The sequence below is a fragment of the Chelonoidis abingdonii genome, chromosome 24 (assembly GCF_003597395.2).
Source record: "Chelonoidis abingdonii isolate Lonesome George chromosome 24, CheloAbing_2.0, whole genome shotgun sequence".
Classification (NCBI taxonomy): Eukaryota; Metazoa; Chordata; order Testudines; family Testudinidae; genus Chelonoidis; species Chelonoidis abingdonii.
This window is the reverse complement of record NC_133792.1, coordinates 16,640,845-16,665,080: the sequence shown is the minus strand read 5'-3', so window position 1 is coordinate 16,665,080 and position 24,236 is coordinate 16,640,845. Positions and strand designations below refer to the sequence as shown.

The 24,236-nt window shown below is 44.2% G+C and overlaps 1 protein-coding gene across 1 annotated transcript in view; it reads left to right on the top strand.

Moving 5' to 3' along the window:
• The window catches only part of DDX31 (DEAD-box helicase 31), a 68,447-nt gene that overhangs the window by 13,985 nt on the left and 30,226 nt on the right, over nucleotides 1–24,236 (top strand). Inside the window, exons 9-16 of the mRNA XM_032779263.2 lie at nucleotides 403–467; nucleotides 3,083–3,202; nucleotides 3,590–3,696; nucleotides 4,120–4,343; nucleotides 5,143–5,319; nucleotides 8,303–8,362; nucleotides 16,041–16,091; nucleotides 17,842–17,981. Coding sequence (XP_032635154.1) covers nucleotides 403–467; nucleotides 3,083–3,202; nucleotides 3,590–3,696; nucleotides 4,120–4,343; nucleotides 5,143–5,319; nucleotides 8,303–8,362; nucleotides 16,041–16,091; nucleotides 17,842–17,981 — 944 coding nt within the window. The remainder of the gene's footprint in view (nucleotides 1–402; nucleotides 468–3,082; nucleotides 3,203–3,589; nucleotides 3,697–4,119; nucleotides 4,344–5,142; nucleotides 5,320–8,302; nucleotides 8,363–16,040; nucleotides 16,092–17,841; nucleotides 17,982–24,236) is intronic.

Genomic DNA, 24,236 nt, shown 5'->3' with positions numbered 1-24,236 from the left:
AAACCTATATAAAGGACCTTTATTATGTTTCTGTATATTTTGCTTGGCTATTGGAAGATTTTGCTTAAAAGGCAGCAGGAAGAAATAGAATTGCAAATTGTCTTGGATCATTTAGGTTACACAGAGAGGAGGGGGAGACTTACTATATTATTGGAAGTGATGCAAAAATGGTTGTATTTCCATCCTCCCAAACAACGTTAGAAGCAAGTTAAATAGCTAGAATTAAATTTACCACTGATATTTAGCTGCAGGTGGTACAGTTCATGTGGGCTGTACCTGTTAGATCAAATCAGAAGCACAGCTATAGCCTGAGTTGCCTGTCTTTATGTCAAGAGAAATCAGTTTTGGATTAGCCTCTTCCTAAGACTACTTCATATAGGTCTTGGTTTACTCCCATTGTAGCCGTTTACCTGGATTGTGCCTGGCGTGCTAATGGGGGGAGAAAAGAGGAAGTCTGAAAAAGCCAGGTAGGAAGCCAACTTCTTAAAATTATATTTGGGTTCTACTTGTTTCCTTTCATCTGTTTCTATTGCTGAGAATGCCTTTTTACTGGGAGAGATGCTTGTGGCCTGATGAAGCGGTGAACCCCCTCCAGATCTTACACAGGGCTAGTGACTGGGTCAGCAGGGAGCATTCGCCTCTCCCAGTTAGCTCTAGTTTTAAATTGTTGTTGAGCCTTCTGATGAGATGATCCCTGTCGATGTCAGTGTTTTTCTTTCTCTGACAAACACCTGTATTTGCTTAGTCTGCAGCGCTGTCTGCAACAGGAGTGTATTTGCCTGGGAAGAACAGCAGGATTTTTTTCCCTCTACTGTTGAAATCTCGCCCTGTTTATTGTAAGCGGCGCTGCCGGCATCTACAAGAAGCACGCAAACGACGTCACAGAGCACAAGCAGCACACAACCCACTGACTGCAAACTTCCCATGCACCATCTGCAGCCAAATGTGCACCTCTAGAATTGGCTTGTATAGCCATCAGATGGCACACCATGAGGCCAACAGTAGACGATTTGCTCAGATTTGTCATCATCGTATCGATGGACTACCAAAAAAGCAAATAATCCTAAACAGTGTTCTTGCATGAGTGGCTATTACATATATAAAAGCTGTGCGGGAACCAGCTCTTCCCTTCTGTGGGAAATTCCATGAGTTTGGAATTTGTTTTAGTTCTGAATCAGAACCAAACCAAAGACTTTCTAAATATTCTGCAGAACAATTTTCGAATTTTTTTTTGTTTTGGATCAAAGTTTTATTTTGATTTTGACCTGTTTTTTTAGTTTTATGTTGTTATTTATCATGTAAAATAGATTTCAAAACATTTTTTTGTTTTGAAACCAAAAACGGAAATGTTCCATTATGAAAAAGTCAAAATGGAACTTTTCAGCGTTATCAAAACCTTTCATTTCAATTTGTTTTCAAAATGTCCTCAAAAAATAACACTTTCCCACAGAAAGTTTTGAGTTAGATGAAAAGATATTTTCCAGTGGAAATCCTTTCCATTGGATTTTTTTTTTTTACCAGCTGTAATATATACATGTACACCCTGTATAGTTAAAAATCAAAACTGGCTTTTTTTAAAAATATATATATATTTTTTAATGAACTGGCTACAATTAAATTTGCTGTAAGCTATTAAAATAATTTAACATTTAAAAAATATGCTGCACAAGACGGTATTGGGGTTGGAGATGGGAATGTAAATAAATCACATGAAGTTGCCTCTTATTGGACAGAGTCTGAGAAGTTTCTGGGGCACCAGAGTACAGGGACAGAGCATGCCCCTTTATAGTGCCTACATACCTTTGAAAATCTGGCCTATGCTGATCAGAAATAATCCATCAGTTCACTAACTACAGTTAATATTTCCTTTGTTTAAGAAACCAGTTTTAAATGCAGAGCTTGTTTTGATAAACTTGCTTTTTTTTTCTTGCTTTTTTTCAGCACAATTTTAAAATGCAGGTTTTGTGTAATTTTAGTTGAATTCTAGTTTCCATCCAAGTGTGGCTTGAAAAAATCACAAATTATCATCTAGTAAATAAGAAATGCATCACTCACCATTACCTAACATAATAAACCAAGTAAAATTCAATGAAATGTATGTCCAGCTATAAAAGTACTAAAGTAAATTTGTGTATAGAGATAGTGTACCCTCCTGGTTAGCAAAAACAAGTACCAAATTTAGTGTAAAAGCTATATTTATTTGCAAATCAAGATATTTTAATCGTTACCAACCAGTGAGAATGAACTTTTTTTTTTAAGGAAATTAACCAAAAAGTACAAATGCAAGAGAAGATTTAAAATCAATTCTTTAAGTTTAGGTTTCCTGCTTGCTGATTTAAGTCATGATTAAACGTGATGATTTAAATCAGTCTACCCTGATATAGGGTGTGTGTGGATATCTGTATTTTTATATTATAGTTTATATATAAGCAAATTGTGTGTTTGTGCACATATATTTAAGCTCATAATAGCCTCAAACCTCCGTTATCTACATTTATCACTGACGTAGGGAAAACCCCTGAATGGACAAGACTTGAGAGCCAGGAATGCCTGTGTTTTAATCTCTGACACTGGCTCACTTTATGGCCTTGGGAAAGTTATTTATCCCTGCCTGTGTAAAAAGAAGATTAAAATATTGACGTATCTCACAGGGGGTTGCATTAATCAGCTGTATTTGTACAGCGTTTTGAAGATAGAAAGCTCCATATTAGTGCCACGTATTATTTGTATTGATGATTGGAAATGAAGAGCTAGTGTAGTGAAGTGAGCTATGATATGATAATACACATGCTGCTATCCAAGAATGGGAACTTTTTCAGGGTAAAGCTGAAAACTCAGATGCATCTCTTGCAAACTAGGGATGAGTTGTCCTTGGTTGCTTTTTAGCTGTGTGAAGCAGCTTCTCTTTAAAGAACTGTAGTGAAATCCTGGCCCCACTGAAGTCAGTGAGTTCTGACATTGATGCTAGTGGGGATGGGATTTCTCCCCTGTATTGTGTGGGCTCCAGTTCCCAAATCCAGATCACTGCTATTACCAGATGAAGGATAAACTGTGAACTCTTTATTTCATTTAATCTAAACAGATTACGTAAAGGAATAAATATCCTCATTTCGACTCCTGGCCGCCTGGTTGATCACATCAAGTCCACAAAGTGCATTCACTTCCGTCGTATTCAGTGGCTGATTATGGATGAGGCCGACAGGTAAACTTTTAAGTGCTTAGACATTTGACATGGGTAACGAGAACCTCTACAGCTACATTAGATAATATATTCAGTATTTTAAAAATAAGAGATCTAAACCGTCCTGCTCCAGGGCAAAAACCAACCACTAAGTGCCTGGGGTTTGGATGATATTTCCCTTCTGGGCAGCTTATTCTACAATTGTCCATCACAGGGATTCTTGCACCTTCTGACACATCTGGTGCTGGCCACTGTTGGAGATGGGATACGGGACTAGATAGGCCACTTGTCTAATCCACTGTGTCACCTCCTATATTCCTAATTGGCTCATGTAGCCTTGAGCCTTCTCTTCCTTCTCTTTTCCTCTCTCTTCCCATAATGTCTTCTGTGGTCTCCATCTATTTGCAGGATCCTGGACATGGGCTTTGAGAAGGATGTGACCGTGATACTCAATGCTTTAAATGCAGAGAGCGAGAGGCGGCAGAATGTCCTGCTCTCAGCCACGCTCACAAAAGGTAAGTTATAGACATAGTTGCTGGAGTTAGGGGTGCTGGGGGTGCTACCGCACCCCCTGCCTTGAAGTGGTTTCCATCATAGATCAGGTTTACAGTTTGGTTCAGCATCCCCACTATATAAATTGTTCCAGCACATCTAGTTATAGCACGTGCCTAGACCATGCCTCTCTCTCAGATCACACATCTCTCATGTATCAAACATTGAAGTTTTGATGGAATGTGTTGCCAATTTCTTGAAAACGTTACACCTACATCAACTTCAAGCCGACCTGTACTGCTCCTCTAGAACAGCATGCATTGCTCTTGAGGTGCATGTCTTTACCCTACTACATTAACACTCAAGGAGACAAAGCAGAATGATTTCCTACAATTTACTTGCAGAGAAGCTTCTGCTTCGTGTGTAATGGATTTTGTTTGGTGCAGGAGTAACGAGGTTGGCCGATATCAGTTTGCATGATCCAGTGAGCATTGCCATTGTGGAGGAAACCTGGGACAGAACCACACCAGAGCAGGAAGCCATTGGTTCACCAGCCCACATGGAAGAGGGTGGCTTTGCCATACCGGAGAAGCTCAAACAGCTTGTGGTGGTGGTTCCCAGCAAACTGAGGCTTGTCACACTGGCAGCTTTTATCCTGGGGAAGTGCAAGGTGAGGTTCCGTTTGTGTTGTATTCATGCCTGATTAGAGGGAAGTGGCTCATGAGCATTTCTACCTCCTATTTTTCTGTAGGGTGATGCAACAGAAAATGAAAACGAGTAGCAGATGAGACTGTGTTCTGGTGCATAAAACCCAATGGCCAAAGTCATTCCATGTTTGCCTGATTTTGTCTGTGAGCCAAATCCTGAGCTCCTTCCTTGGGCTAAGCTTCCACTGAATCCAAGTCTTGTGTGTGTGTGTGTGTGTTTTCAAGGGATCTGCGGTTGGGAGCCAGCTCTACATATACAGTTTACATACACACACTGAGTCCCATTTGGAAGCACGAATACCTAAACTGCATTGTGTTCTGATGATGATCAGACTTGGGCTCAATCTAACCTCTTCTGGTCAGGAGTTGTGGAACTAGGGGCCTTCCACTGAGAAATCCCTTATTTCGGCTCCCAAAGATCCCAGCCTAGCCTCTGTCTGTTGTAGTGTTCCAGTGGCATACAGCTGCCTCAGAGAGGGGCATTGCCTGGTCCAAGGCCATCAAGGGATCTCTATTCATAAGTGAACTAGGAGCCCGAGGAGTATGCAGGGTGCCAGCGTGGGGTGTTCTCCTCTGTCTTCCTAGCTCAGTAGGGAGGCTTCTGTGTGGGATGTGAACTTTTGTTTTTAGCGGCCAGTTTATGTGCCAACATTTTTAATTTGTCCGTTTTTGGATGTATTAGAAATTGAGGTCATTTGGTGATCAGAGAATCATCAGAGGCTTATAAACATGGCTGTGTGCATGTTCTTGTTCTCCCTGCAGTTTGAAAAACACCACAAGATGATCATTTTTTTCTCCAGCTGTGAGCAAGTGGAGTTCCACTACAAGCTCCTCCTGAAAGTCCTGCTAGGAGGCCAAGAGGCTGAAGAACCTGAATGTTTGCCACTCTCCTCTTCACACTTAAAGTTCCTGCGACTACACGGCAACATGGAACAGGAGGTGAGCAACGCTGAAAAGTGCATTAAAAGTGGAATGGGCTGAGGATGGTCCTCATTTGCCCCCCACCCTAATCTCCTACCCCACAGGAAAAGTGTTTTCACATCTGTTTTTTTCCACAACCACCTTCCAATTACTTGACTGGGGTAAAACTGGTACATCATCATAATACCAACACCTTGGTCTTATATCTTCCCTTTGATCAGTGGCTCTCAAAGCACTTTACAAAGAAGGTCAGTATCATCATCCCCTCTGGTACATGGTGCTAGGACTGGAAAGTTGTCACTCACTGTGCTGTGGAATCTATGCAGCTGTGCTTCTAGGCACGTTGTGGGTTCTTTATATCCAAGGGATCACATGGTGTAAACACAACACTGGTGAAGGGGTCTACAGATGCTGTCTTGCAGCAGAAACTTCCTCTTCCTTCTCTTCGTTTTCTGATTCCAGCCCTGGTCAGCCCTTTTTAAGTGTGACAACATGGTCCAGCAGGTAGGGCACAGGTATGGGAGTCCGGAGACTTGGTTTCTATACTGCACTCTGCTAGTGATCGATTGTGTGACTTTGAGTGAGTCGTTTCACCTTGTGGGGGCTTCGGTTTCCCCGAGCATTAATGCGAAGAGCGATCCACACCTGCGAAGCGCTAAGAAAAGCTGTGCTGTTGTTTCAGCGTGCTGATGCAGTCACACAGTTTTTCCCAGTGGACAAACTTTGTGCCTATGTTCAGCTTTCTGAGGTAGGCAGGAAAGTGCTTTGACTAACAGAGGAAATAATCTTACAAATAACGTTTATTATAAATAACATTTAGGACTCGGTCAGCCAGTGTATCGACTAACAAGTTGCTGGCCCCATTCTTCTGGAGCTGAGCAGACTGGCTTTGGCTGCAAAGAACAGTCCTGTGGGAGGGAGTTGTCTGGCAGGGGATTGTATTACATCAACCCAACGAAAGATCACCTAACAAAAACGACTGGTGTGTTGGTGGTGGACACACAAGGCCTGGCTGACCAGCTGATTAGAATGGGATTTGATCCAGAAGGAAGTGAGAGGCCAGGAGAAGCGTGTCAGTTTCTGCTGTGAATGTTCATTCTCTCTTAGTAGGAGAGTGAAACGTGTGAGCCATTATCTTTGAAAAGTCAGCAATCCTCTTCCCTGCCTCTCTCCCAGGGGGAGAGTCACTGCCCTGCCCTGAGCAGCAAGGCAGAGATGGCAAATGAACAGTGCTCATTTGATGAGGCAAGAGGTGAAGAGCCATTGTTTTTCTCACTCATTCCCATCCTGCCAAGACCAGGAACATGTGCTTCACTGTCCTGCAGTCTGGCCTTCCCTCAGCCTGCCCGCCTGAGAGTGAGCAGGCCTGGTCTGGTCTGGCTCTACCTCGACCAGCTGTTAAGGCAACAGAACGCCACTAAGTAGCTGGCATCAAGGGAAGGGTTTTGCCTTTTTAGTACCCAGTGTGTAATTAGTGCTTGATGTCTTCAAATTAAGAGCATTAATGGAGCTAAATTGTGGATCCCATATGGTACTGCTGAGCACGGCTGCTGTCAGTGTCGACAAGATGCAACGCGTTCTTTTCTTTCGCTTTTGTTGGGAGAAGGTTGGGCATGTCAGAGAGGCCCAGGCTGCTATTGTCCTTCCTCAGAGCAGAATGATATGTCCAGCCGGGGGGCAAATGGGTAAAGATTCCATAGACGTCTCTTTCATCTAGCCCTCTGCTAGAAATAGACCTATGTTCCTAGGGATCAGAGTTGGAGCAAGGCTTGGAGCATGGGGGCAGTTTTACCTTGGGGGGAAAAAATTGCTGGCAGTAGATAACAAAGAGAAGTGTGATATTCCTGAGGCTAGAGACAGCCTGAGCTAGAGAAATGGAAAGAGTGAGATCTAAGACAACTCAGGAAACTAGATTGGGACGTGTTCACTGACTTCCCTTAGCTGAGCAGAGAGGTGAGGTGGCGGAGGGTACAGTAAATTAAAGCATTAGCCTTTTTGCCTCTGGAGACTTGGGTTCAAGGATTGCCTTGTGTGGGTTTGATGGGATGATGTAAGTCAAAGTCCCTGTTTATTTCACAAGAAAATACAGTGTGATTGGATCAATAAACAGCGTCTGTTCAGGAAAGGCCCAGGCCTGGAATAGCAAAAGGTTCTGCAGGTAGAGATGCAGGTGAATTGGTAGAGCTGTGTCAGATCTCAGCAGAGCTGTGTGAGGTGATATCAGATGAGCCCATGTTCCAAGCTCTGTTAGGGTGAGAAACATCTCTGGTGAGAATTCAGTTTATATGGCCCAGGACTTGGTGACAAGGCTAAGCCGCTTCCCCACATGCGAGCATCTTCCTGGGGATGCTGATGGGGGAATGGCAGGGAGGGTCTTGCTTTAGAGTGGGTTCGAGAAAATCTTTCATTCAGCTCAGCAGTTGATGATTCTAATACTTAAGTCCCCCAAGATGTGAGGGCTGCATGGATTGGGGGAGAGGAAAGCAATGATTTTTTTTTTTCACTGTCACAGTGCTTTAACGCAACTTGACCACTAGGGGGAACCTCATAGATTCTCCCAGGCAGTTATTTCTAAGCCGGCAACTTGACCTGCCTCCTTCTAGTCCAGCGTAAACTACTGTTTCCTTCTTTGGTGGGTCCTTTTCCCACAGATACAGGTGATCCTTTTCACCATAGTAACATCACCCCCCTGCGTCTTCACAAGCCCTTGGGATGTTGGCCATCTTGAGTTGGGCGCATCCATTTGGGCCAGCACCAGACCCTGCACTTTCCTTGATGGTGTGAGAGTCTTTACTGTGTGGAGTGATACCACTACTGCCATAGATTTTTTTCACTTCCAAATCTCCTGCGGTGCTGGGATGGAGCTGTAGAATTCCACTCACTTCTCGAAGTGGGACAGAAACGACAGAAGATGAAGAGGATTTAAACATAAACTGTTAAATTTTCTTTATTTGCTTTACAACAGAGTATAAACATGTGCTGTGTTTCTTTTATCCTCTAGGAAAGGACAGAGGTGTTCCAGGAGTTCTTGCAATCCAAGACAGGCATCTTACTTTGCACTGTAGGTAACGTAGAATGTAACATGCAAAAGACTATATGGGTCTTGATCTGGGAGGCAATATTGTCTACTGGTTAGAGCAGATGACTGGATAGGAGACCTTGATCTAATCCCAGCTCTCTAGGGGAAAGTCATCTGCTGTATGCTGAAGTTTCCCTCACCTGTAGAATAGGAACTCTACTGCTCTTCGTAAATTACTTCATGATCCTTGCATGGAAGGCACCCTATGTAAAGTGTCTGTATACCTGCATGTCTTGGAAAATGTGTCTATCTGTGGCAACTTGCCCTATGTGCAGTAAACGGAAAGCTGTCCTGACTTGATGACTGTCCCAAGGTTAAGGACACAAACATGCAGGGATTAAAAGAAAGACTAGCCAGAGGCCTGCTTCATTATAAATGTGTTTTTGCTTTGTTGCTATCCATGGCTTGCCCTTCAAGCTTCCTTCAGGGGTGGGAAGGGAAATTGCCATGCTCTGCTGAAGTTTGCTGGCACCCTTGTGTAGATGTGGCACCTTCCACTTCTAGCTTCTGACCCATCGGTGCCACAGCTAGCCTGCTGCAATGGTGCAGAAGGCTGCACGATTTGCTCTCTAATAGTGGCAGCTGTTGATCTGAAAACGTGTGAATCTTGGTGATTTCGACACACTGCAAACTTGTAAATTAGAGTGATCAGGAGTAATTAGAGCTGAGAAACCCTCTCCAGCTCTGAAATTATACTCGTTGCTGTGATGCATTGTTCTTAAAGGAAAAAGATGGCAGGTTTGTGGGGGTTTGTAGTTTATTGTATGGTATGTAAAAGCCATAGTTTACACTGGGATTACCAAGCCTGCATAGAGGAGCCTTTGACTCGGAGTGTTGCTTCTCCCAGATTGTGGCACCTGCAGACTGTGCCCATCTGATCCTAGGGCCTGGACTAGCAACCCACTGCTGTTTGCTTGACCTTGATCAAGTCACAGTACCTCAGTTTCCCCTGACAATATCGAGATATTATTTATCTACTGCGACATGAGGAGGGCTGTAAATCTTATTAATTCACCGATGTTTGTAAAATACTTTGAAGGTAATACCAGGTAATGCTAAATATTACATAACTGTTATTTACTAGAATCTGTGTTCATGCTATAAATTAAAAGCATTTTCAGGGAAGTAGCTCATTAAGGCCAACTGCAGTTCAGAAAGCAGCATGCAAGGCTGTGTGACAGTTCGATGGGTAGTAAATGTAGGTTTGCTAACAACATATTGCTCCATTTTTCTGCAGAAGTGCAGATGGAACATAAACACATTGTCTTTTCTGTGTGGCGTATGTTCAAAGTTATTGAGTCTGTAGTTTTGGTCCCTCCATCCCCTATTAGTGCACAAATTCAGATCTGCTTTAAGTGGATGGATGAAGTGCAAGGGCAGTGAGCTGCAAAATCCACCCACAGAAGTTAGGGAGCATTATAATGAGCATGGTGCGGCTGTGCAAATGCACCTCATTCCTGAATTTCGATACATTCCCACCTCTTCTGAGCCGGTCACATGGCGCAAAGGGCTGGTTTGAAAATTCCTTTTCACTTGGAATTTGATCCAGGTTTGGAACCCAGAATCCGCAGAAATGAAAGGCTGGTGTCTTAAAACTCTTCCTCCTGCTAATCATGCCATGGTTTTAACTGGGTGCTTCTCCACATCTAAGACCTGCAGTGCATACCAAATGCTGTACCGGATCACATGAGGGCACAACAGGTGGTGGTGGGTGAAGCTTTCTGCTTCCTTAAAACCGTCTGTTGCTTTCTAGTTATGTACCGCGATCAGCTTTAGCACAAATCTAGGCAAAGGCAGTTGGAGAAGTAGCCTGTTTTATGAACAGGAGCGGTTCCTTGGTTTGTGCCCTGCTTTGTTGCTTTGTCTCAAGCCATGACTAGGCGGCTGCAGGAGTATGTCTCTGGGCTGGGGATCTTTAGTTAAGTACATTTATACTCAGCATGGACCCTTTATAAACAGCTGAGAAGTTGGTGTTGGTTCCTTGGGCTCACAGGATCCAGCTGCAGTGGGGCTGGGTGGGAAGTGAGAGAATGGGAAGATTCAGTTACCTTCTTCCCAGGTAGAAGTAGAGAGCAGAGACTGAGCCTTGGACAAAGAGATGGAGATGAATCAATTTGCCGGGTACCTGCTCCTGGAAGAGACAATTCAACAGGAAGCTGGACTGGGAGAGGAGACGTAAAGGAAGTTGTCGTAGACTGCAAGATACTTGGCTCTTGGGAGCAGGGTGGGGACAGGTGGGAAAATAAATAAGATGAAGGGGAACAGAAAGAAAGATACTTGTGGGACTCTGGAGACCTGGATTCTGTTCCCTCGTGTACTACAGCCGTCCTCTGTGGTCCTGAGGATATCAGAGGGCTTGTCTGTGTGAACACTTAGTTTGTGGCAAGCCGGGTACAAATGTACCCTGCACTAGCCTGCCGAACATTAACTGTCCACATGGACACTGCCGCTGCACCCTAATGGTTCCCTAGTGCGCTTTGACTTACCCCACCATGAAATGGGAGTTGATTAAAGCACACGAAGGAACTTTTAGAGTTTAGCTGCAGGATCCACATGGAACCTTAGCATGTGCGGACTAGTGCAGGGTCAAGTCACACCCCAGCTTATCACAAATTAAGTGTTTGCACAGACAAGCCCTTCATCTCTCTGTGTGCCTCACTGCCCTGTCTGGAAGATGTGGGCCATATAAATACCTTAGAGAGAGAGAGACACTTAGCACTATTCCTGAACTGCATGTGCCACCTAACACAGACGTCCCCGGGGCAGCCAGGAAATGTGCCTGCCTCCTGCCTACTGGTTCATTGCTCTGTCTGACAGACGGTGCCTTCCATAAGTTGTCGTTCCCTGACTAGCAGTGAAAATGTTTCATGTGGGGGAGTTCCCAGCCCCTTTACTACAAAGCCCTCTACGTGCTTTGTACCCATAAGGTGCCAGGTCTTGCTCACTAAACACAGGCTTCTGTTACTTAACAAAGAGACGGGGGGGGGGGGGGAGGAAATCCCTTTTCCTTCTTATTTCTCTGTGACTCTGGCATCTCTCTCACTCATCTTTCCACAGTGGCAATCTCTGTGATGCTCTGTTTCTTTTATTATTTATATAATATAATTTTTTATTTTTTTGTGCCATGCAAAGTAGGCTGGCAAACAAAGACTAGAGAGGCTGGGACTCTCCAAGGGTTTCCTGCAGCTAAAGTTCTGCTCAGCTTCCTTTGGGATGTGCCTTTTAAACAAGTTCATCTCTTCCAGGGAGCGAGGAAAGATCATTTGGAGATTGTTTGCTGTTTATTCAGTCACGCTAACTCATCTTGCCAGTTTTCTGGCGGCCCCAGCCAAGAGCTTTCGCCTCTGACAGCTTCTGTGCTCTCTCTTTCCTCCTCTGATTACGCAGCCCAATCTGTCACCCTGCCGGTGGGGGTCTCTACCCTGCTGATGGCTTTCCACACTCGGCAGTAATGACTTTTGGCAGGCCGAGTAGGCACGATATCTCCTTCCCTAGCTTGGAGAGCTGTTCGGCCCTCTCTCCCTGTTAGCGAAAGCACTTTGTGAGGTTCTTTGGTAAATAAATGAGTCATTTTAATCCAACTGACAGCCTGGCACCTGAGCAAGCTGCCTTCCATCTGTACTTCCAGGCCTCATGTAGGCAACCAATTGTCAAGCCCAGGGTCTTCAAGACCTCGCCATTGAGTGTCTTTCAGAAGCAACTTTACTGATTCTTTCACCGTCATTAGGTTGCACAAGAGCGATCGAGTGTACCGAGGCCCAAGCAAAAGTTTCATGTCTATCTGTACCATTTTGTGGCAATTCACCTTATTTAGCTTCCTCAGTCACTTCCCTGACCCCTCACCTTGCCACAAGCAACTAACACAATCTGGTGACAAGAATCGGTGAGAGCAGAAATTCCACCAATTTCAGTGGTTCCTCAGGCTGGTTAAGTCCTGATGCCATGCCCTTCTGCGGCTTCCAGTCTAGCTGCAGATGGGATCAGTTGAAACACGCGTTTTCGGCGGTTTTTTTCTTCTTGCTATATTGCTGTTCCTTTCACATCATTCCTGTAAAATAGCCTCCATGTTCCTCCCACTCCCGGCTGGAAGGCCCATCACTGTTGAGCGCTGCGGAGGCAGTGCACTCAGGCACCAGGTGGGAGGAGAAGCTCCTGGCTTGGCCAGCAGGGATCCCTACAGCTGATTAAGGAGTGGTGTTGATAGGCTGCAAAGGGCATTTTCTCGCTTGTGTCATGTGCCTTGGAAAAACTAAGGGGAGCATTAAATGGAAGATCCTCTGGACTTCCTCAGGGAGGCAGAATAGTATTTTCTCACCTCTAATCCCTGGGTCTCTATCATTTCCACTGAAGATATGTAGTTAAGAGCCAGATTTTCAGCCCCAGCCTCTGTTTTTGCAGGAGCAGTTCTTGTGCCCACAAATAACTGTGGTGTCCTTTTTGCACTCACTGAGTTGCAGGCCTGGCTCTTCGTAGCTAAGTGATAGCTACCTGGTTGTGTTTCAGATCAGCGGGGTAGAGATGCAATTATTGCTATTTGCACCACCAGTTTCTTTGGGGCTCAAAAGCATGGGGACAGTTACTGGTGGGCACAAAACTCCACCTACAGTAATGGAGGCCATGTGCAAATCTGGTCCTAATTGTACTCAGGGCCACCAGAAGCGGGTTCGGGCCCTGGTGAAAAACATTTTTTGGGCCCCCCAGCAAGGGCAGACCGGCTAAACAGGGCTGACAAAGCCAGGCCCTGGACTGCCGAGCCGCAGTAATTTTTTCCAGCTTCCCCCTACCCCACCCCTCCTCGTTGGCCCTGATTGAACTAGAGATGATATCAGCATGTTCATTACTGACATGCGTTGTACTGTCCCTGGTGTGCTTCCACTCACTGAGTTTGACAGCATATCTAGTTATAAAGTGGACCGGGGCGAGTCGGCGCTCATTCTCATATCTCTGTTGAGTGTGGTAAATCCCACTTCTATTAACTGGGTCTTAAGAATGGAATCGAATAGCTGGGCGGAACAGAAGGAGTTGGTCAAATCAAATTTAAACCTCATTGACTTCACTGATGCCAGGATGTCACCTCTGGAGCATTGAGAACAGCTAAATGTGACCACCTAGTTCAGTTAGTGCTTGTAAAGTGGATCATGATCCCCACAGTTCTGTAGCTCTGTCTGGTACGTCCCCAGTGGAGATTCCCAAAGAATGTTTTACGAAGGTTCATGAAGTAAGAATCTCATCGAATATGGGGTGTCCCAGCAGCAGAAGGCGAGTAGGCTGAGAATTCTACCTCCTAACTGTACTGTGCTGCTTTCACGTTACACAGTTTATAGGAATAGGATCCACAGGAGACCCCCGTGGGCTGATATTGAGGAATCTTTGAAGGTTTGCAGAGCTTTCCAATTACCAGTAAATCACATGACCTTGTTTTAAAAGGCTAGTATAATCCTCAAGAAAATAAATGTTAGTAATTGGCAAACTAAACTGAATCCTGCTGCTGATACTGAGAAGGCGGCATGGCCTAACGAACTTAGCAGCTAATCCCAGCTCCTACCCTGTCTCTCTGTTAGGACAAGAACTAACCTCTTTATTTTTCGGTCTGCTTTCCCAAGTGTTCAATGAGGATAATGCTATTTACAACAATGATTCTCAACTTGGAGCTTGAGAACACACAACAGAGGAACAGGGGGTGTTGGCCTTTCTGATCATCCCATACTGCTGCAGAATTGATTTCTCCTTATTTATTTGCTTTAATATTCTTATGTGATGTTTTGCACATCTGCTCGTCTGACTGTAGGAGTGAGCCATTTCATAACGAGCGCTTCAGAGCGAAAGGATGTGTTGACTTCTAAGGGTATGTCTACACTGCAGTTAGACACCCGCGGCTGGCCTGTCCCAGCTGACTTGGGCTAAGGGGCTGTTTAATTGCAGTGTAGACGTCGGGGGTCAGGCTGGAAGCCAGACTCCATGGCCCTGCAAGGTGGGAGTGTCCCAGAGCTCAGGCTGCAGCCCGAGCCCAAACAACTACATCAAAATTAAACAGCCCCTCAGCCCAAGCCCCATGAGCCCAAGTCTGCTAGCACTAGCACAGGCCAACCGCAGGTGTCCACACACCCTTAGTGGGCTCTGTGCAAAGTGGCTCCTGTTTGACTTCACTTGGAGCCACAGTGTAACCTGGCTAGCATTCGTGGGAAGGCCTTTGCTGCTGCAACTTCAGCTTCCTAGTCTTTCACGTGTGTGGGAGTTGCATGAACACACTTCAGTGGGTGGCTGACACATTTTTAGCACATTAGGCTCCTGCTTACATTCTTAATGTGTCCTATTTTGCAATGAGCTGAAAGATACATGCGTTCCAAAACATTTCCCAGCAGAGTCAAATCTGCATACCTCCATTGTACTGTGTAGGGCGATTGCGAAATCCAAGGAATGTGTAAAGATGATACGGATGCTGCAGGAAATCAGGGATGGGGATTTTGAAGCTATTTTGGAGGGCAATATTGAAACCTTAAGACCTATTTGAAGAGGTTTGTTTGTAATCTGCACTGGCTGTGGGTATGTCAAAGGACCTCACTCAAAAGTCCTTCTGTAAATTGGTGGGCCAGTTCACTAGCGAGTGTTTGATATAACTCTCCCAGCAGCGGCAGGATTTCAGACCCTTCTCTTCAGGGTTGAGTTTTATTGCTCCAAATCAAAACCCGTTCAGTGTAAATCAAATGGCTAGATCAGGTCCCATCTTCTGGAGGAGCCCACCTGCTCCCTGCAAGTCTTGGTCTCTACTGAAGTGCTTGTTGACCTTTTAAATAAGAAGCAAGTGCTTGGAAAGTAAACTCGAGCAAGTCAGTTTCCACTCTTGCGTTCTCATGCACTAAAACAAGCTGCAGCATCCAGATTGCAAACGTTGCGTTGAAGGCTTAGGCCACGTCTATACGATGCGCCATATCGGCGCGTTACAATCGATTGCTCGGGGATCGATATATCGCGTCTCATCTAGACGCGATATATCGATCCCTGAGTGCGCTTACATCGATTCCGGAACTCCACCAAAACCAACGGAGTTCCGGAATCGACATGGCGAGCCGCGCACATCGATCCCGCGCGGTGAAGACGGGCGAGTAGATCGGTTTTAGATAATCGATTTCAGCTACGCTATTCTCGTAGCTGAAATTGCGTATCTAAAATCGATTTTCGCGCGTCGTGTAGACCTGGCCTTAGATTCAAACAGTAACGTTGTTTTCACAGGGCTACATACTGCCACCCTTAGTCACACTGGGTGGTATCTTTTATTCAGTGGCACAAATCAAGAAACAAGGCATCACCAGCATGAGGGTGGCAGAATCTCTCCCATAGAATTTAAAGGGCCAAAGACTCAGCTAGCATAAATCAGCATAACTCCATTGAAATGGGTATAGTTACATCTGTTAGGGTCTGGCCCAAAATAATGAAAATATTTCTGGTTTTGTAAAAGCCCTTTTTTGACTTTTGTGTTTGTTTAACTTAGAAACATTGTTTAAATGGAGATCGATAGAATGTTTAAAAACTTAAGTATGTAAAACTCCCATAGCCTTAAACTCTGCATCTGCCCAAATATTGATCATTCTGAGTGCATTGTATCTGCCTTTATTTTTTAAGCAGTTTTTAAAAATTGTGGTTTTTTTAATTACTTTTAAAGGATGTCGCAGCACGAGGATTAGACCTGCCTCAGGTCACATGGATTGTTCAGGTAGGTTTCCATGTGTGCGCATGTAAATAAATATTATATACTCATGTTCAGACAAGTGAAACCTTGTATTGATACTTGTATACCTGGATACAGTCCCTGAAAGCTGGGAGTCCATGCGAGATCATGTCCTATAGACTCTGCGTAAGTGCAGTTGCTCCCACAGAATCGGGGCTCAAGCTTCCTTCTGAGTCCCAGGATTCCCAGGTACCCTCTTGTTCCACAGCAGAATTTGCCCTTCTTTTCAGTAGGAACGGGATTGAGCCCTGAATAAATGGCAGGTTGTAAGTTCAAGGACTGAGGGAGAGAGGAGTGTGTGTAAAATATTGTTTTTAACTTTAAAATAATTGTAAGTTTTACAAGTTGACTTTGAAGAATACAAGGAAAAATACTGAACCCAAGATTTTCACGTACTAAGGGTCCATCTCCATTGCAGCTAGGGGTGTGTAATTTGTGCACACTCTAGCTTTGATCGAGCCAGCATGTTAAAAATAGCAGTGTGGCTGCGACGGCAGCTCAAACTAGCTGCCCAAGTATAATCCTGTCCAAGATCCTAGGTACGTACCTGGACAGCTGATCTAAGGTACTGCTGCCTCCCAGCAGGAGTGTAGATGGATCCTTAGTGACACTTGGGTAACAGCCTTTTAATTTCTAGCACACCCCTTGATGTAATTTGTCTGATTTTAATTTTAGCTAAAAAAGATAGCTAGTCAGAGGAGGATGGGAGCAAAGTCTTTAGTTTGCAGGCCCAATTTATTTATCCAAAGATATAGTTGCCAATGCTTGAATACAGTGCAAATTATCTAAGGCCCTGGGAGACTTCTGCTTGTCCAGAAGGCGAAAGCTCAGTTGTCACGAGAGCAGTGTCCCTGAGCACTGACCTGCAGGGAGCAATTAGATTGCTCACAGCATCTTATTCACACCTCTAGCCAGTGGAGGTTTTACCAAAGGGCGCAGGTATAAACACTAAAATGGGCTTTGGTCGTTGGGTTTTTTCCAGGTAAACTGAAGAGGGCTTATGTCTAAGCAGTATCTCTGTGTGTGTTGGTTTTCCAAGAATGTTGGGGGGAGCACGTGTCCCTTTATAGGACCGGATCCTGCAAATTGATGCGCACCTTTAATGCCTATTGAAGTAAATGGGTGACACTAGTTTATTACTGGGAGCTTAATCAAAATGTTAATAGTGTCTGACAGGTAGAGATGGAAAGACAATTGGTCTGTATCCATCACCTGCCTCCAAAATAAAGAGCTGCACCCCTGTACTTTGCTTGTGGTTGTTTTCTGCCGAGTAAATTTCTCTTTAAATAAACCAGAGCAATTTAGCCTGACTTTGAATCTGAATCGTTCTCCTTTCTCCTGGCAGCTTTTCTCCCAAATGTACTGCAGGCAGCTTATTGCTCTGTGTGGGCAATCTTGTTTAAAAAAAAAAAAAAGGCAAACAGATTACTGACAAGCCTGTGTAGAAATAAAATTTAAGAAGTGAAGAGAGACATTGAGATGGGGAAACTGTCCTATTATCTGAAACTTGGCCAGTGTGTCACATTCTCATGTCAAAACCCTGCTATGGCTGATGAGGCTGAGCTGAGTGATGGTTCCAGGGATCAGTCCAATGGGTTCTTTATAAACAGCCCCTTTCTAAGGAAGGCAAGGCACCCAGATTCTTTCTAGGTTAATAGACAAGGTGCCTTGTTTATAATTAATACCACTGTGTTCTGTTAATTCCTCCTTTTCTCTCTCATGTTTCCTTTTGAAGTATAACGCTCCAGCTTCACCTGCAGAATACATCCACCGAATTGGGAGGACGGCTCGGATTGACTGTCACGGGAACAGCTTGCTCATCCTGACTCCTTCCGAGGCAGAATATGTCAACTCCCTGGCTTCTCACAAGATTAAGTGAGTCAGAAACCTGAACAAAAGTTTCAGCTCATCTCAGCTAATTAACCTTCCATGGCACTTGCAGAGGGACTGGGTCTTGTACAGGTTTTAATAAGAGTTATTAATTCCTGTGCTTCAGGACTAGCCACAGAATGGCAAAAAGAGAGAACTAAAACCTATAAAATCATCAGTATGACAAATTTACTATGGGGGGATGGCAAGGAAGGGATCTATTGTGCACAATTGTTACCTTTAAAACCCTGCATTCAGACCTTGCCTACTGGAGGTCACAAGTCAAGTGAGCGTCTCTAATGGCTACTGGACACTTGCCCATGTTGTCAGAGTTCATGCTGTGTCTTTACCAGAGATCCAGGACTGGCATAACTGGAGCGTTAGAGGTCACAGTTGAGAGAGATTTGGTCAAGCTGTGCCATATGTTTAGGCTCAGGACTGCAATAGTAGAAACTGTTGCAAGTCCTATTGATGAGAGTCTGGTAGAACTGTACAGGGCCCCGGCACTGGGATGACATGAGTGTTGCAGGCGAAGAGTGAGGTGTATTGGCAAAGCCCGGAGAAGAGGCTTTAGTAGCACTTGCCAGCTCTGGCTAGTCAAAAAATGTGGAAGTAGGGCTGAGGAAGGCCAGACAGGCTAGTAAAGATGCCCAGAGCCTACATATGGATGGCTGTTCAGCAGTCTGCATGAAATGAGGTCTTAGTTCTCAATGGACAAGCATCCATGTCACAAAACCCACTACCCTGTTAATCCCTCTCTCAGCTCCCTCCTGAATAAAACCAAGGATGAACATGTTATGAAGACTGAATTGCCTTCTGACCCTTAGAGAAGGTGCATATTGAAGTGGGGGAAGTTTGCACTGCCTCTCCCTGCTTTGTGTATAAATAGGAGTACTGTGTCTGGGAACCATCAACCCTGAAGTTGTTGTGAACACTGAAGTCTTCCTCACAATTTAGGAGGGAAAGAGCCTACCTCTAACCAGGGCTGTGCATCCTAGAGTGAATCCTCCCCATCCTTGCTAATCAGTGCTGCTTTGGAGCTCTCGTTACTCTGCTACCACGTCCCGAACCATTTGGAAGGTCATGCCTTCTTGTGCTCCTCATATCAATGTCTCTTCTCATTCAGAACAACAGCCAAGTCAAATCACTGCAGTGCAGACCCGTAAATGACGATACACAAATGAACTGGCTTTTACATTGTGAAATTTACATAGATCGGGTGGAGCTGCTCAGATTCTAATTTGGTTTTGAATTCTTGAAATAAACTAACATTGACAACAAATGCCGGATTCTTCTAGGTGGTGAGCCGTGTAGTGGTCTAACAAAAAGCCATCCATCGTCCAAGGAAATGATCGATTAAGCAGACACCAGCAAGACATGGAGGGCTAAGCTGACAGGGTTATGGGGTTTTTTGTTTTTTTTCCCCCATGTAACAAATAGGACTGACATTTTAAAGGTGAAATCCCACATTATTGTGAGTTCTTAACTCCAGATGGAAAGTTGCATTTTTGTTTGTTTGAGGGAAAGGGGTAAGAGGTAAAACTGCCTGTTTTTATTTTACCTTAATTTTAATTAGCAAAGTTTCATCCCTTCGGGTATTTTTGACAAGTTTAAGGAGCAGTGTCTCCTGAGCCTGCCAGCAGTTATACCAGCTAAGAAGACCTGTTGTTGAGCTGGCCGCTGCTCATTGGGTGTCCTTAGGTGGTGTGTGCCGCAGCTTGACCGGAGGAAGTGTATGTGAATGTATTTTAACCTTTCTGAAACCAGTACAGCCAAATAACACTGAGTATATTGTCTGATTTTTCAACTTTATCCTCGTAATAAAACTTGCTTGCCATAGGATTATGGGCCTCTAGAAGAGTGGAGTGTAATTCACCCACAGTTACCTGATCGGAGAAATGTGTGTCTAATTGGGACAGGCGGGTGGCTTGGCTTGTATGTAGTGGCATATCTTGTTCTCTTCCAAATCATCCTGCCAGCATATGTGAGGGGGCAACAGACTAGAGAGCAGTGCTGATGAATTACCAAAAGATTCTGAAAGGCAGCTTGAAGCTCAGGGCACCAAGTGCCATCCATACAGATTGCCACCATGCTTCATAAACTGAGCATTATGGTGATATTCCTGACAATTTAAATTAGGGTAGAGGGCAAAAGACAAGAGGTGCTGGACTGCCACGATAACTTTTGTTCCTGGATCTTCTTTATATCTTTCTATGAAGCCTACATAAGTTGTTTGGGTTTGTATTTTGTTTCTTTGCTTAACTTAAAATAGGCTTTTAAATAAAGTCCCGATGGGTTTGTCAATATGTAAAATACTAGGTAAAATGTGTGGTTCTAGGAAGACAAAGCGCAAGACAGGTCGCTGGAGTTTAGGTGTAAATTAACAGAGCTGTGCTGATTTATGCCAGCTGAGGATCTGGCTAGGAGGATTTTTTCCTCCCTCAGTGGGCATTGGGTTTAGGTTCAGAACTGTTGACAGTCATAAACAATCAGAGCAGCCGCGGCTTGTTCCTGAATGAAAATCTATTTCAGAATTAGGAATGACTACCTTTGACATTGGAAATCACTCGCAGTTAATTTTCACCTGTACCTAAAGTCGTTATTTGGCTTCTAAAATCTCAGAGCAGGGTTAGGCTTTGCCAAAACCATTGCATTTTGGCTTTGCTGAGAACGGTAATACCCAGTGGATTCAGGAATGCTGTATGGTTTCCTTTGCAACTTTGTTTTCTTGCTTTGCGTAATTTAATGTTACGTTTTCCCTCCCTGGCCAGAAACTCTTTCTCTCTCTCTCTCTCTTCCTCCCCTCCCTATCATTTCATATGTATTTCCCTCTTCTTTTTACGGTTAGATTCCAAAATGGTCTGCCTCAGCCCTGTGTGTAACTGAAAGATTTTCCTTCAAAGGAAGGAAGCAAGAAGCATAAGAAAGTCAGCGAGATATGGATATATATATTTTTTGCTTATGTCTCTTTTAGTTCCTTCAAGTGTAATCTAGCTGCACCTGCTTCGACAACCATCAGATAATTTCTTTCTCTCCTAAAGGCTGCCTAACTAATTTACGAAGGAAAGCACATCCACGTGAAGGCACGAGTCATTCCCCCGCTTACATATCCACCCATTCCCCTTTTGCATGATGCTCTCTGCTGTGAACTGAGTTCGCATAGCTATAAGGCTGCGAGCTGGCACCACGCCAGGAGAGAGGAGAAGGGGGTGACATATCTCAGGCAAATCAATGTCAAAGGCTTGACATGTTCATTCATAGCTGTGTCAGAGCAGCCTTTGGGGATATGGGGAGAAATGCCTTTCTCTTGCTTAAGCAGTTGCCATTTATGTTTTAATTTACTGTTATGCTTTTCAAAAACAAACAGAAAAATCCTCAGTTGTCTTTTTATGCTCCATTTCCCTTCCTTCCATTCCCCCCTCCCCTTTCCTTTCTCTCCCTCTACATTGTCTGTGAAGGAATCTTCTCTATGCAAGATTTCCTAGCTGCATAAGAGCTGACTCTTGCATTCCACATAGGCTGGGATATTGGCCAATGCAGAACCATAACTCACAACCCTTTGGTCCAAATCATAACTTCTCTGGACTGGCTCTGCTCCTTCCTCGGCATGTCATGAACTTGATGTTGCAAGAAGTTGTGTTCACCTTGGTTCCTTTAACTGGGTAGGACTGAAACAGCAGGGATGGTGTGGTAGTGCAGGTCACGATCAAGATTTGTAAGCAGAGCTGTAGGAGGAAGCTTTCCCGTATGCCTTGCTTGCATTAGCAGTGTGAATTGTGGAGCTGTCAATATTTACTCTAGTGTTCCATTCCTGATTCTGCCATTGATTCTCTATGTGACCTGGGAAAAGTTATTTAAACTGTCTATGCCTCTTCTTCCATAGCTGCAAGTCACTACTGTTATCCCTGTCTTGCAGAGTATTGTGAGGATCGAGAATGATTCCTATTGTAAAGTGCTTTGAGATCCTCAGGTACATCAAATTTAAGCAAACAAAAACAATACCTTTCAGAATCCTTACATTCCTATGACACTTTTGATCCAGAAAGATTCCTAAATACTGGTCCAAACTCTGCTCTCCTGTAAACAAGTATAAATCCATAGTAACTCCGTTGACTTTGGTGGAGCTACTTTGGCTTTACATGAAAATAAACACCCCTTGTGACGCTTGACTATGACACCAGATTGTCTCCTTTATTTCAAAAGGCTCCATGGGATTTTTAATGATCACAAACAGGCAGGGCATTGGGAAGAGATGTTGAAGTTTTACTTTTTCAACTGTGATCCCAGAAAGGAAAGAAAATAAAGTCTTAGGGCTGGCATTGAAAATGGTTGTTGAGGCTATGTTAGACTTGATGAGTGAGCTTATCCAACGGGGAGTCTGTGTCCGATCAGCTCTAACCCGAGTAACATTGCAGTCAGTTGTAATGATTGCAAGATCTAGTGGGAAAGAGGAATAACTTGGCTGGGAAATGGATGCTGCAAGCTAGTAAAACAAAGTCTTTTACAGTGTTTTGTTTTGGGCGATGGTGAAGCATGGAAAAATCCTGCTGATCCCACTCTTCCCCTAGCCTCTCGGTCCTCTGATCCATCTTTGTGATCGAGACTAGACTGATCTTTAGGAGCTCCTTAATCACATGAAGAGCATTGTCGTGGAGTGACAATGAGGCTGCTTGTTACCTACCCCAGGGCTGTATAGGCTGCCTTTATAGTATCATTGAAATCTAGGACTGGGAGGAACCTGGAGAGGTCATCTGGTCCAGTCCCCTGCATTGAGGGCAGGACTAAGTGTTAACTAGACCATCCCTGACAGATGTTTGCCTAACCTGCTCTTAAAAATCTCCAACGATGGAGATTCTACAACCTCCCTAGGCAATTTATTCTAGTGCTTAACCACCCTGACAATTGAGAAGCTTTTCCTAATGTCCAAACTAAACTGCTCTTGCTGCAATTTAAACCCAGTGATTCTTGTTCTGTCCTCAGAGGCTAAGGAGAACAGTTTCTCCCTCCTCCTAGTAACAACCTTTTATGTACTTGAAAACTGTTATCATGTCCCTGCTCAGTCTTCTCTTGTCCAGACTAAACGCACCCAGTTTTTTCAATCTTCCCTCACAGCTCATGTTTTCTAGAACTTTAATCTTTTTTGTTGCTCTTCTCTGGACTTTCTCCAGTTTGTCCACATCTGTCCTGAAATGTGGTGCTCAGAACTGGACACAATACTCCTGTTGAGGCCTAATCAGCATGGAGTAGAGCAGAAGAATTATTTCTTGCGTCTTGCTTACGACACTCCTGCTAATACATCCCAGAATGATGTTTGCTTTTTTTTATGACAGTGTTACACTGTTGACTCATATTTAGCTTGTGATCCACTATGACCCCCAGACACCTTTCTGCAGTGCTCCTTCCTAGGCCACGTCATTTCCCATTTTGTATGTGTGCATCTAATTGTTGCTTCTTACATGGAATACTTTGTATTTGTCCTTATTGAATTTCATCCTGTTTACTTCAGACCATTTCTCCAGTTTGTCCAGATCATTTTTGAATTCTAATCCTGTCCTCCAAAGCACTTGCAACCCCTCCCACCTTGCTCTCGTCTGCAAACTTTAAGTGTACTCTCTATGCTATTATCTAAATTATTGATAAAGATATTGAACAGAACCGGACCCAGAACTGATCCCTGCAAGACCCCACTCAATATGTCTTTCCAGCTTGACTGAATCACTGATAACTACTCTCTGGGAATGGTTTTCCAACCAGTTATGCACCCACCTAATAGTAGCTCCATGTAGATTATATCTAGGTTGACTTGCCTGCCTGGAAGTAAGCTTTGTGTGTTCCAGTGGAGACTTGGATGCACTCCACACCTTGTTGAGCTGGGGAATAGGATGGGTCTGTGTGTTAACCCGGAGTCTTCCACGTGGCAGCATTAGGCAAAAGCACTTGGCCAAAAAATTGTTTGTTTCATTTAGAATGTTGTGATTTAAAAATACGGGCCCCTCTACGCTTTCACCCAGGCACAGAGTTTGCTAAAGTTGAAAAATGTGGAGGAGCAACTGCATAATGTGCCGGAAAAAAAGTGTATTGGGCCCTCAGATTTTCACAGAATGTTGGTTTAATTCTTAATATGGTACTGTTCATACAGCCAAATATTGGTCCTACTGAAGCCAAAATTTCCATTGGCTTCAATTGGCACAAGATATGATCTATGAATGCTTATACCTGCTTTTCAGCATTTGTTTTTTCAACACAATATTGGGGTAGGGG